Below are 13,332 nucleotides of genomic sequence, written 5' to 3'. Positions count from 1 at the left end.
GTCGCCACACCTGCGTGCGCATTAACGACGTTGTCGCCGTGTTATCGTTCAGTTAATCTGACCTGCCCTAGTAGCACGGTAGCATTTTTGTTTATGCCTGTCACGTTCTAACAAGTATATGTAAGTGCGAAAGTGACAGGCATAGTGATAGTCGATAAAAATGGAACCGTGCTGAGCCCGCTGAGTAGGTAACATAGGTATCTATCTACTTCCTATCTGAATGACCATGTGCTGCTTGACATGTAATGGTGGTGATATAAGTATCGCACCATAAGTTCACGTACCTACTTACATAACGAATGATAACATGCATTATTACGGTATTATCAGCGTTGCTTTAAATTATTATTATCTTGCTCTAATAAAATGCGTATGTAATTGCATGAATAATAAAATAATGAAAGATCCAGACATAATGTATTATAATTTATAATGTTAATCAGAATTTTAATTTTCAAATGTGTAACATGGTTAATCCCTATCCTTATCCCTAATTAGAACCACTTGTGTTGACTGTACATGTTAATTTATCCATTTAGTACGTATAAAATAATTATGTTTTTCACAGAGACAATTCATTTACTATTGTCCATGAGATCTAATTTATTATGGGCTATTAAAAATACCTACTGGTTTTAAAGTTCTCCTACTTGTGGATAGTTGTTATTATATTCGCTAATTTAATTTTTCTCTTTACTAAATAAGTATGTCATTAATTTATGTATTAAAAAAACTATATGCATTCGATGCATCTTCGCTAAAAGCGCTATGCGCGTTGTGGAAGAACTATTATATAATCTGTGGTTGTGGTAAGCAAACATAACCAAAATCAGGGTCGTTTATTAGCAAAATCAAAGGACTGGGACTTGGTGGTAAAATTAAATACTTACATTTTTTTACTCATTATCTTTGAATAATAAATTAGGTAGGTACTTAATTATTTACCTATTCTTACAAAATTAATATTAGGTACTTTTCCTAAGTACCTAACCACATTCATATAACTGGGTACAATATGTATACTGTGTACACACCTACTTGTCATTAATAATTCATTGCCATCGAGAACGTAATTTACTTTCTATACATCTCGCTCGTACTCGCATATTAGTGCAAACGAGATGTATAGAAAGTAAATTACGTTCTCGGTAGCGTTTATGTCAGTGACAAACTGATGGTAGCCGTACTGGAGGGACGTAAGTCCGTGCTACTAGCGGAGCGCCATCTCATTGACAGATCACATAGCAGTCAGGCTACTTGACACGAAGACACTATGAACGAAGGTCACGGGGCGATCACGAGATCGGTAAAGATCGGTTTTCCTATTAGGATAGCGGTGCCGTCATATAGCGGCCGTCTCACTACTAAATAATACGGCTAAATATGGATGTCGTAGTATTTGTATGGAGACGGCCGCTATATGACGGCACCGCTTTCGGAGGAAACCAGAGCATAAGGGATACCAGAGCACCGTCTACATCAGCTGCTCTGAGTTCACAGAAGACTAAATTATGCTAGTCTGTTTGAGACGGAGGTCACGTGGTGAACATGGTGTCGTGAAGGGTCCGTGGCCGGAGCAGAGCACCGTCTACATTACGCTGCATGTGAGAATACTACTATTACTACTTGACTGGCACGATGACCCCAAATGAGTCTTGGCCTCCAACACAAAAGCACGCCACTTTGCTCGGTCCAGAGCGGTATGTGAGAGTTAACAGAAGACCGTGCTAGTCAGCTTGAGACGGATGTCACGCGGCGGACACGTGGTCGTGGAGGGACACGAGTCCGTGCCCGGAGCGGAGCACCGTCTGCATCAGCGGTCGGCAACCCGCGGCCCGTGAACCTGTCACTTGCGGCCCGCGAGCGTCCCTGGCTATTTTGTATGTAATATTGACAAATGACAATGTCTGACAAAGTCATAAAAATTAACAAAGTGCGGCCCGCGTCACCTACGTTAGCTACTATGTGGCCCTTGGCTGCTAAAAGGTTGCCGACCGCTGGTCTACATAAAGCTCATAACGTTCCATGTGAGAGTTAACAGAAGACCGTGCTAGTCAGCTCGAGACGGATGTCACGCGGCGGACACGTGGTCGTGGAGGGACACGAGTCCGTGCCCGGAGCGGAGCACCGTCTACATAACGCTCATAACGTTCGATGTGAGAGTTAACAGAAGACCGTGCTAGTCAGCTTGAGACGTATGTCACGCGGCGGACACGGGGTCGTGGAGGGACAAGAGTCCATGCCCGGAGCGGAGCACCGTCTACATAACGCTCATAACGTTCCATGTGAGAGTTAACAGAAGACCGTGCTAGTCAGCTCGAGACGGATGTCACGCGGCGGACACGTGGTCGTGGAGGGACACAAGTCCGTGCCCGGAGCGCAGCGCCAGCTGCAGCCCCATGCGGGGGGAGGGGCCGGACGCAAGACGCTCCTCCGGGTCGGAGATCTGACGGTAGCTGGAGATTAAAAGGATTTTTGTAGGTACCTTACTCATTTCTCATCTTCATCTGAGCCATGAGTCACTGACAGTATCAAAACTGACATATACGCTATCGAGAACGTAATTTACTTTCTATACATCTCGTTCGAACTAATATAAGGAAAGTAAATTACGTTCTCGATAGCGTTTATGTCAGTGCCAAACTGATGGTAGCCGTAGGCACTGGAATTATGTGAAACAGTATAGGCAACTGGTCCATAGAGAGAGAGATCGATATAGATAGACTATAGACAACTCATCGATATATGTAAGTAAACTCACGTTTTCAAAGTCTCCAGTGGCTCCCGTTCCTCTCTTCGTACGCCAGTCTCCGGGTCGATTGTTGTCAATGTACATCTGTAAAAAACATGGGATGTCTTCTTAACTTTTCCCCAGATGTCATATTATTCAAAGCGCTAGTATAGTCGCCATCAGATATATCAGAGCGGCCAAGGTGCTCACAAATATCTGAAGATAGATTTTGATGGCGACTGTACCGATTTACATAAGCATTTCAGACTTGTGCATGGTTGATTGCACACAGTGCATTCAGCTCATTTGATCAAATTTGATAAACAATTTTCTCGCTTGTGCTCAGTGCAAGAAAAGAAGTACGTCGCGCTCGCGTATGTAGGTAGTAAAGCTAGTCATTATTACATAAAAAAATTCAACTGATATTATCTACATACTTACATTATATTTGACTAAACTAGCTCACGTTTTTACAGTCGCGCATATCGCACGCGTAGCTCGTGTGTGGTACAAATGGTACAATGTTCGAGACACGGACCTCACATGGAGAAATTATAACTTATCACATTGTTTACACGATGCATATTATATCACACGGTGTGCAAATACTACGCTCCGTGTGAAATTAAAATAAGAACCCGCTCCAAAAACAGCAGGCAGTTGGCAGCAGTGTTGGCCGAAACGTTAATTGAATTGAAAACGTTGGCCATTAACCATTATAAATTGGACCGTAAACTGTAATCGTCCGTTACGGTTTAAGGTTCAATTTATAATGGTTAAGTTTCAATTGCATTAACGTTTCGGCCAACACTGGTTGGCATTACCTCAAGCACGGCTTGATGACCTCGAACACGTTGTCACCAATCTTAAGGAACCGCCAACGATCCTCATCGTAAGGCTGCGGGCCTTGTACCACGAAGTTAGGCCGGAAAGTGTGGTGAGTGACCTGACACGACCGCAGTCGCGCGTTTAGGTCGGAGACGGATGAAGCGTTGATTATATGGTACGAGGTCTCATCTGGGAGCGCTCCCTGAAAATAGAAGGAAAAAATATTAATATAGCTGGTCAACCAAATCTTGTCAGTAAAAAAAGGCGCGAAATTCAAATTTTCTATGGGACGATATGCCTTCGCGCCTACATTTTTCAAATTTGCCGCCTTTTTCTACTGTCAAGATCTGGTTGACCAAGTATAGCTGGTAGATGGTGGCCAAGTAACTGATGGAGAATTAGGAACCACACAATCTTAACACAAATCATCATCATATCAGTCGTCCACTGCTGAGCATAGGCCTCTTCTAGTACGCCACTTATCCCGGTCCTGAGCTAATCTCATCCACAAGTGACCCACAATCTTCCGGATTTCTTCCACCCAACGAGCCACAAAGCTAGCATCTTTAGTTCGAATTTCTTAAAGGTTATTTTGGATAGCATTATTTTTCGGTGTCTGAGCTGTATCTAACCGTAATTGTTTTATTTACTTTCATGTTCTTTTATCTTGGTCCATCAGCTAGTTATCTAAATAATATAATTGCTTTAGTTTCTGTGTTCAGATCTTCTCAAGAGAGAACCTCTCACCCAGGGCCGGATCTAGGGTAGAGCGAGTGGAGCGGCCGCTCTAGGCGCCGGATGGCAAGGGGGGCGCCAAAATAGCAAATGAGAAAAAAAAAAGGTTTAAAAGATGCGAGTGGCGAGAGGGGGGGGGGGGGGGGTAAAATACGCTTGAAAACATTAACGAAGGGCGAAACCCCGACTTCGCTCTACCCTAATCAAGGGCTCCGGCACTGCTCTCACCTACCAAGAGCTTTGGGCCGTTGGGCGTAGGTAAGTTATTGTAACGTCCTATGATTATTTATTACTGTGAATATACCGTGTCATTCTTGGTGAATTTGTAAAACATGTTCCCCTTCCTCGGCTTTTGCGTCGCGTAGTACACTAAGCGGAAGTTGATCGCAGACAGGTCCAATAATCTGGAAATTGGAAAATATGATTACATCGTCATCATTATCATCTAAAGTATACATTAATTGTCATCATCGAAAATATGAGAACTCAGACATGGCGAAAGCAATAAAGAAACAATCCTACTGTGATATAAAATTAAGTGTGAACGTTTAATTAATTGTTACTTTGGATCTTTGGTGCTCAATCTCGCAAAAACTGATTGGATTTGGATGAATACTTATGGCACCAAAATTGTTTACAAGACATGTGGTCAAAATTTATTTCCCAAGGAGGAGAGATATACCTATGGGGGTTGTGAAAATCACGTGTAAAGTAAATCTACCTATTTTGTGCTTTATCCACGTGATAAAATAACTGTCACTGTTTAACACCGTGGGAAAGAAAGTGACGGACACCGTTTTATCACGCTGTCACGTAGACAAGAACGACCATCATATCCGTACTGAATTCGGTGACTGACATGATCCGAGACACTATAATGGAGATATCTCTATCCAACTTTCACGTATTGCTACGTCCCTGTCGTCGTTACTAAATTCAGAAAGGTGTAAAAATCTTTTAAAACCTACCTCGAAAACCATTCAGAGACCTCCCACCCGCAGTCGAGCACGGGCACCGTCACTCCCCACACCACAGCTGTCTTGGGGCTCTGCAACGCAACCACCTAAAAATTAACGCAGAAAACAACTGTTGAATTTAGGGTCTTTTAATTTTTAAACATATACATACACTAAGTATAGGTGATCTACGCATATTTACGTTTCGGTTAAAAACAAAGCGGTTGGGCAACACTAATATTTATTTACATAAGTAATTAGGTTTTTAGAATTTTGGACCATAATATACAGGGTCTTTTTTGGACCGTTAGCCATATTGTGCGAGGTGATTAAGTAGGTCATACTGAACGACTTTTTCTATGGGACCCAACCCCGAAATCCCAAAAAAAATTGACCTTCCCATAGAAAACGTCGACATCCATCTCGACATTCTCGACCAAAATGTATGAAACGGCCAAAATATTTTTTGTGATTTCAGAGTTGGCCCCGTATAAAAAGTTGTTCAGTATAGCCAGGGCCGGATTAAGCATGTCGGGGCCCCTAGGCAGTGCAATGCTCGGGGCCCCCTTACAGTTAATTCTGCATACATAAATAAGTTCAGTTGTTCAGTACAGGGAAGTAAGTCTGCGGTTTTAATTTCAACCTTCAGGTGTCGGTTGAGCCGATCCGAAAATGCCGAACGATGTCTTTTTCGCTCTTGCGTGGACATAAAGGTTTATTATATTAGTTTTTGCCGATTCCTCCTTGCGTCCAGTGTAGGTAGAGCTCTTTTTTTCTCAATAAGTAGTTAAATATTTTGCGAGGCTGAACAGCGATTGTCCGACCATATGAGCCACATGATTAAAATTAACTTAATAAAAAATATTTTACATGTGTTTAAAGGATTATTCATTAACCAGTCAAACTAGCATATAAGTACAGGGTAAATCGGAAAAGCAATAAAAATCGCGAGCGTAGCGAGCGCGAATGTTTTTGTGAAAAAATTGTGAAAGCGTGTTAAAAAAGCCTAAAAATCCGAAGTTACCCAGTGAGGCGAGCTTTCATGCGAGGTCAAAGCCGTGCTTCAGGATAAGCTCAGCTAGATCACAGACGCCAACCAATGTCCATTGTATTAAAAAGCGAGACCGCAGGCCGAGCTTGGCGCAGCGAGGCCAAAGGCTAAGGTGAAGAAGAGATTTGGTAGACGAACCAAAAATTGAGGTAAAAAGTGAGGCTGAAGGTCGAGCTCAGCAATCTCCACATACTTAACAAGCCCGAAGCGTACTTATAACCAGCGAGGTGAGCTTTCATGCGAGGCAAAAGGCTAAGCTTCTGAAATCAATGTTTATCATCTTCCTCGCGTTGTCCCGGCATTTTGCCACGGCTCATGGGAGCCTGGGGTCCGCTTGGCAACTAATCCCAGTATTCCCAGTGATTGGCGTGGACACTAGTTTTTACGAAAACAACGGCCATCTGACTTTCCAACCCAGAGGGTAAACTAGGCCCGTATTGGGATTAGTCCGGTTTCTTCACGATGTTTTCCTTCACAGAAAAGCGACTGGTAAATATCAAATGATATTTCGTACATAAGTTCCGAAAAACTCATAGGTACGAGCCGGGGTTCGAACCTGCGACCTCTGAAATCAATGTTTATATTTGTTAAAAAGCGACGCCGATGGTCGAGCTGTAAGAAAGCCGCGCTCTGATACGAACCAATCGTCAAATGTTACTCAACAATAATATATGTGTCATACAAGAGTTACTCGAAGGGCCGAAGTTTCATTAATGAGGTTTTAGGCCCTCGGGAGCCTGAAATTCGAGCTCGATTTACAGACTTTAAAAGCTATAAAATAACATAATTTACATAATCATTTGATGATTGTGTGTCTGAGAAACTGATATTGGACATTAGGTATAAGTAGGTACCAAAAATATTTATGAATTTTCGCCATATGAAACACATTTTTTTTTGGCGCGCGCGGGGCCGCCGGGGCCCCCTAGCCGAGGCGGGGCCCATAGGCAGTTGCCTACTCTGCCTTAGGGTTAATCCGGCCCTGAGTATAGCCTACCTAAGTAATCACCTCGCACAATATGCCTAACGGTCCAAAAGTGACCCTGTATAGCGTGTTTGGTACATCGTTTGCCAAATTAAAACGCCAGAAAGGTTGAGTCATTTGCTATCTTTTCTCATGCCTAGAAAAAAAAATGCCCACGGCTTTTCTCACTACTGTGCACGTAACAATTTAAAATTTCCGCACGCAAAAATCCGCACGTTTTTTACCAGCTCTACGCTAGTTTTTCGTAAATTTCAAATTGTTGCCTGTGCGCAGTAGTGAGAAAAACCGTGGGCATTTTTAGGGTTCCGTAGCCAGATGGCAAAAAACGGAACCCTTATAGATTCGTCATGTCTGTCTGTCTGTCCGTCTGTCCGTCCGTATGTCACAGCCACTTTTCTCCGAAACTATAAGAACTGTACTGTTGAAACTTGGTAAGTAGATGTATTCTGTGAACCGCATTAAGATTTTCACACAAAAATAGAAAAAAAAAACAATAAATGTTTGGGGTTCCCCATACTTCGAACTGAAACTTAAAAATGTTTTTTTCATCAAACCCATACGTGTGGGGTATCTATGGATAGGTCTTCAAAAATGATATTGAGTGTTCTAATATCATTTTTTTCTAAACTGAATAGTTTGCGCGAGAGACACTTCCAAAGTGGTAAAATGTGTGTCCCCCCCCAAAATGATAAAACTAAAAAAAATATATGATGTACATTACCATGTAAACTTCCACCGAAAATTGGTTTGAACGAGATCTAGTAAGTAGTTTTTTTATACGTCATAAATCGCCTAAATACGGAACCCTTCATGGGCGAGTCCGACTCGCACTTGGCCGCTTTTTTTTCTAGGCATGAGAAAATATAGCAAATGACTCAACCTATCTGTCGTTTTAATCTGGCAAACGATGTACCAAACACCCCGAATACATGAGAATTTACCTGTAACATAAACACCTAACTGTTTTGGAATGACTACCGAGTCATTCCAAAACAGGCCCTTCTCTCGTTACGATTCTCCTCCAGTCGACCTTACTTGCGATCAGGAATGTTTGTTCTTTGTTTGAAATATTTTAATTCATCAGTAATAAGCAGGAAAGCACATCAAATATTATATGTTGATAATTCATAATAATCAATCAGATTTACTTATATAATATGTTTTCCCATTTTTTTTAATAACTTTATTTTCTTTTCCTTTTGTAAGAATTTGATATGTTTTCTGAAAGAGCTACGAATTTGTATGATTCTATGTACATATGTATATTTTCTAAATCAAATTTCTATTACACCTTATGTGTATAATTGCATGAATTCTATAGTAATTTAATTTAAATTGTATTTTTTCCCTTATTTTCTCGTAATGCATGTTAATTTTTGAAAAGATGTGTCCCGCCGAGTTTGTTGCCGGTCCCATATTGGGATACCCTCCTCCAATTGAGGGGGGATTTAAATCTTCTCGGGGCAGAGGTGTAGGGTTGGAGCTGGTCTACCTAGCTTTATTTGACGTTCATAAGCGCATTGTAATTATGCCTACTTGAATAAACTATCTTTTATCTTATCTTATCTTAACTTCACCTCAGCCAGATTGACGTAGACGGGCTCCATGTCGCGGTGCTTCAGCGTGAGGATGGAGTTCCGCACGCTGGGTTGGACCAGCAGTAGCTCCGGGTAGTTTCTGGCCGTCACAAAGTTGCCTTTCTGGTCTACAACCATCAACACTCTGAAAACGTTAAACGAGATATTGATAAGCACAGGGACTACCGCGAAAACCGAATTTCGCAAATTGCGGGCATTTTTCTCTGTCACTCTAATTACGCCTTCATTGGAGTAAAAGAGAAAGATCCCCGCAATTTGCGAAATTCGGCTTTCGCGGTAACCCCTCAGGTATCACACAGGTACAATGTCATAAATAAAGTAAGAAACGATGAGACTACCAAAAAGGTGACCATGATAACCGCAAAAGTGCTGAAAGGGAAATCGAACGTTGGATAGTGGACCAAAAAAGTATTGTTTTAATTTTTGTGCTGAGAAATGTGGAATTGTATAAATGTCTACACACTTCATGATGCATGCAATTTGCGTGCAATCGATTGTATTTATTGCACCTACTTAGCCGGCAATAATCTAAAATCGTATATGATTTGTTGCAAGGTCTGTAGAGGCCTTAAAACCGTTTAGAAATAAACTTTAGGTAGAAAGGTCGTGCTAACTTTATTCCTAAAATGCGCATGTTGCGCTTGAAATAATCATAATAGTACCTAAATATATTGAAAGTGTAAAGTAGTAGAGTTAGACCAAGCTAAGTTGACAGCGTTTTTGATAGCCCAGACTGTGCAAGTGTTATTTTAAACTTCAAACGTTTATGAAATTATGACATTTAAATAACACTTACGTCTGGGCTACCAAAATCGCTGTCAACTTAGCTTGGTCTAACTCTAATATGTAGGTAGGTAGTAAAGGTAGGTACTATCTCGCCCTAAAAACAATTGCTAACATTTTGACTCCACTATCTAGTTTATCTGTTGAAAATTGCGGTTAAATTAGCCCTAATTAGGTCCTTATCACATTGGTGATTTGCGACCTTTGACATAATTTATAACTATTAGGAACTTGCACATTTGCGAATCGCCAGTAAGTATTAAAAGGTACATGAGTTCTAGATCGCCCCTAAGAATTTCAGAACTTTCGAACATCGCAAACGTCATCAATCATCATCATCATCATAAATCTCACCTGTCTCTTAACCAGCCATCTCTCAGCCCTAATGTCGTGCACATAGCAGTCTCCATGGCAATACCCCCACACGACTTGACCGGGTACGAGTAGATGTTCTCCAGGGTACCAACGTGCGTCCACTCCGTAGGCAACTTCTTTCTGTTCTGGTAGATGTGGTAGGCGAAGTAGGCGCTGCCGAGAACGCCCGCTGTCACGGCGGCCGTGGCGTAGGGGGCTGGAATGACAACAATAATGCCGTAACATGGCGGGAAGAAGTTGATAACTCGAGATATTTTAGTAAAGAAATTTGAACTTAAAATAAATTACATAAGGTTCAAATTTCTTCCATTTTTTCCCGCCAGTTATCAACTTCTTCCCGCCGTGTACGGATTATGATGCAATCATTGACATAGATATCTAGGGACTGGCTTTACGGGCAATAATAATGAGGCATGACAAGGGCCAGTAAAACGGTGTGAAATCGCTACAACGCGATTGGTTGATGAGTTCGCATCACGCGCGCGATTGGTTGACGAGTTCGCATTACGCGCGCTATTGGTCGCAACTAGTCGCGTTAGACTGCACGATTGGCTGGAATTCGTGGGTAGCACCGCTGAACTAGTACGATGTTTAGTGCCCCATTAGCCCGTCCTTAGATATTATACGTCAGTAGGTACGGGACAATAAACGCTAGGAGGATGATGAATGATACAAGGCTACCTCCTAAGTGTTTGTATGTTAAATGTATCTAGTATAGGGCTCATTTTTCATATAGGTACTAAATAATTATTATAGGTACCTATATGCTCCTCTACACGATGGACCAGCGCTCGCACGCCGAAATGTGAAATATAGACCCACTTTTATTCCTACAACCATCTAAATCCAAACATAAAAGTCACCCGGGGCGAAAGCAACTAAAAAAATAGTATAATAATTTTGCCGCCCTCTACCATGAGCTATATAATTAGAAGGTTATTCAAATAAATGTACTTAATTGCTCACATTTCAATAAACGGTTTCAAGTTTAATTACACTACAAACAAGCTTAGGTTTTCAATAATTTATTTTATTGTGCCACGAGAGCAGTAATAGTTACATTGACCCCACATTGAGGTTAATGTGACTATTACTTGTAACATTATTGTAATCAATAACTAAACGTTGGGGGTAAGAGTACACGTTTATTCACGCAACACCTATCCGAAAATGGTATCTGGTCGCAGAGAATAGGGCTCAGTCTCCAGCAAATTCTTTTTTTTTCATTTTTATGGGGTAAATGCAACTATCTTCCATAGTGGCTAGTGTTGGTATACTACTTATCGATAAATCTTCATATGACTTCAGTATTCGTTGAAATCATTAAGCTATGCAGCTTGAGTTTTTATTGTAATTTGAATTGTTTAGCGCAAAGATGACAAGAAAACAGTGTTTTAAGTACGAGCTCTTTTATAAAGCCTTGTGTGAAATGCTAAGAAACATACGCATTCGTCAATCTGATACCTAAGGTAAAGAAGAAAAAACAGATTTATTTCTTAAATTGGACATTTATTAATCAATATAATAAAAACAGTTTCTATTTTTTTCTTACAAACTAAAGGAAACATCTGTAATCTGTATTCATCTGTAAGGTAAGCATTTCTTTCGTGTAAGGTTTTTCTTTTTTTCTTTTACAAATAACTATCATCATATCAAGCAAGTAGCTATGCCGCAATGTTGTGCAGTTCCGTTTCGTACGCAAAAAAAAATAAAAATATTTTTTGTAAAAAAATTGATTAGTCCAAATAATCCATATTTGCGATAATTTCACGAAGGAGATCACTTTTCAACAGGTAAATTAAAGAAATTATAATTTATGTCACGAAACCCGCCACAACCAGCTAAAAGTGAATGTTATTGGACCTCGCGTGACACTAGCGCCTCTAGTGGCAAATTCACACGCGATAGCCCCCATTGCAGATCTTAAATAGTCACGAAAATATGCGAAATTCATTTATCGAAATATCGACACGGAACATCACTAGCGAATGGCACTTTTCATACAAAAACTATGGGGCTATTGCAACTGTCAAAATAGTTGCAATAACCCATGTTCACGAAAAGTTGAGGTTAATGTAACTATATCAATAAAATATTAATTGCAAGACCTACAGTTCAAATAAATATACCAAATGCACTTACGTTTTATCTTTTCTTTAGGATGAACGTTACGTTTTGCAGAAAACGGTTTGAAATATTTTTTTTGGCACAAAACGTAACACACCACAATGCAAAGCGTTGCTTCAAAATGGCGGTTGATAAAATTTGCTCTGTCGGTACAACAGTGAGCGATTTAGGAGCGTCATCTGTGTTTTATTCTATAAAGCAATTATTTTTCTACCCTCCAACACATGGCGCTTTTTATAAAAACCATTAGATTGAGAGAAACTTCAATTAGTTACCTTAGCCTCATAGTTGCTTTCGCCCCGGGTGACCTAATATCGGAATAAAAACACTTAAAATAAAACCTTATAAATAAAAATTACATCTAAATTACACTATTAATTACATCATGAACAGCTGAGTTTTATCAAGATATTAATGAGTTTTGAACAAGGTCGCTTTGAAGAGTCGAATAAACAGACCCTACTTATCTCACAGTGAGACAGTGACGTCTATTCCATATAATACCCACGACTAAATACCTATTATAGTCGATAGAATTAAAAAAAAATCGCATGGTACTTAAGTAGGTAAAGCCAAAGAGAATTAAGTAAATTTAATTAGAGTTAGACCAAGAAAAGTCTGTAGCGATTTTGATAGCCCACGCAGTGCAAGTGTTATTTACACGTCATAAATTCATAGAAGTTCGACGTTTAAAATGACACTTGCACTGCGTGGGCTATCAAAATCGCTGCAGACTTTTCTCGGTCTGAGGGCCTACCGCGAACCACGTTCGACGTGTTGCCTCCCTGTCACACTTACGTACGAATTTACAAGTGCGACAGAGAGGCAACACGTCGAACGTGGTTCGCGGTAGGCCCTCTGACTCTAAGTAGATTTAATTTTGCAAGACAAGGAGAGAACAGTATATGCTTTTCCCTTGTCTCTGGTACTACAATTAATGAGAACTTCGAATGTCCTTCCGTCCTCATAACCATCTAAAATCTAGCCATATATGAACAACAATTTAGCGGAGTTTTCGAAAGTTTTTAATCATGTTCAATCAGATTAATAAGTAAGTACTTTATACGAAAAGGTATAGGCACCCAACTCGCCACTATGTAAAAGTAATTAGTTATTGCTATTTTAAGGTACTCACCTTGTTGTAACATGACGAACAAAACAAT

At 40.5% G+C, this 13,332-nt stretch overlaps 1 protein-coding gene across 1 annotated transcript; it reads right to left on the bottom strand.

The window, feature by feature from the left end:
* Positions 1–2,329: 2,329 nt before the first annotated feature.
* On the bottom strand, positions 2,330–13,332 carry LOC134656079 (mitochondrial amidoxime reducing component 2-like). Its single transcript, XM_063511597.1, has 7 exons — positions 13,305–13,332; positions 10,022–10,238; positions 8,864–9,008; positions 5,263–5,357; positions 4,599–4,698; positions 3,556–3,761; positions 2,330–2,456 (listed from the first exon to the last, which is right to left on the bottom strand). The coding sequence occupies exons 1-7, from the start codon at positions 13,315–13,317 to the stop codon at positions 2,330–2,332; spliced, it is 903 nt and encodes a 300-aa protein (XP_063367667.1). The 5' UTR covers positions 13,318–13,332.

Source organism: Cydia amplana, chromosome 17 (genome assembly GCF_948474715.1).
Source record: "Cydia amplana chromosome 17, ilCydAmpl1.1, whole genome shotgun sequence".
NCBI classification, from domain to species: domain Eukaryota; kingdom Metazoa; phylum Arthropoda; class Insecta; order Lepidoptera; family Tortricidae; genus Cydia; species Cydia amplana.
The sequence above is the reverse complement of the archived record's forward strand: the minus strand, read 5'-3'. Positions and strand labels throughout refer to the sequence as shown.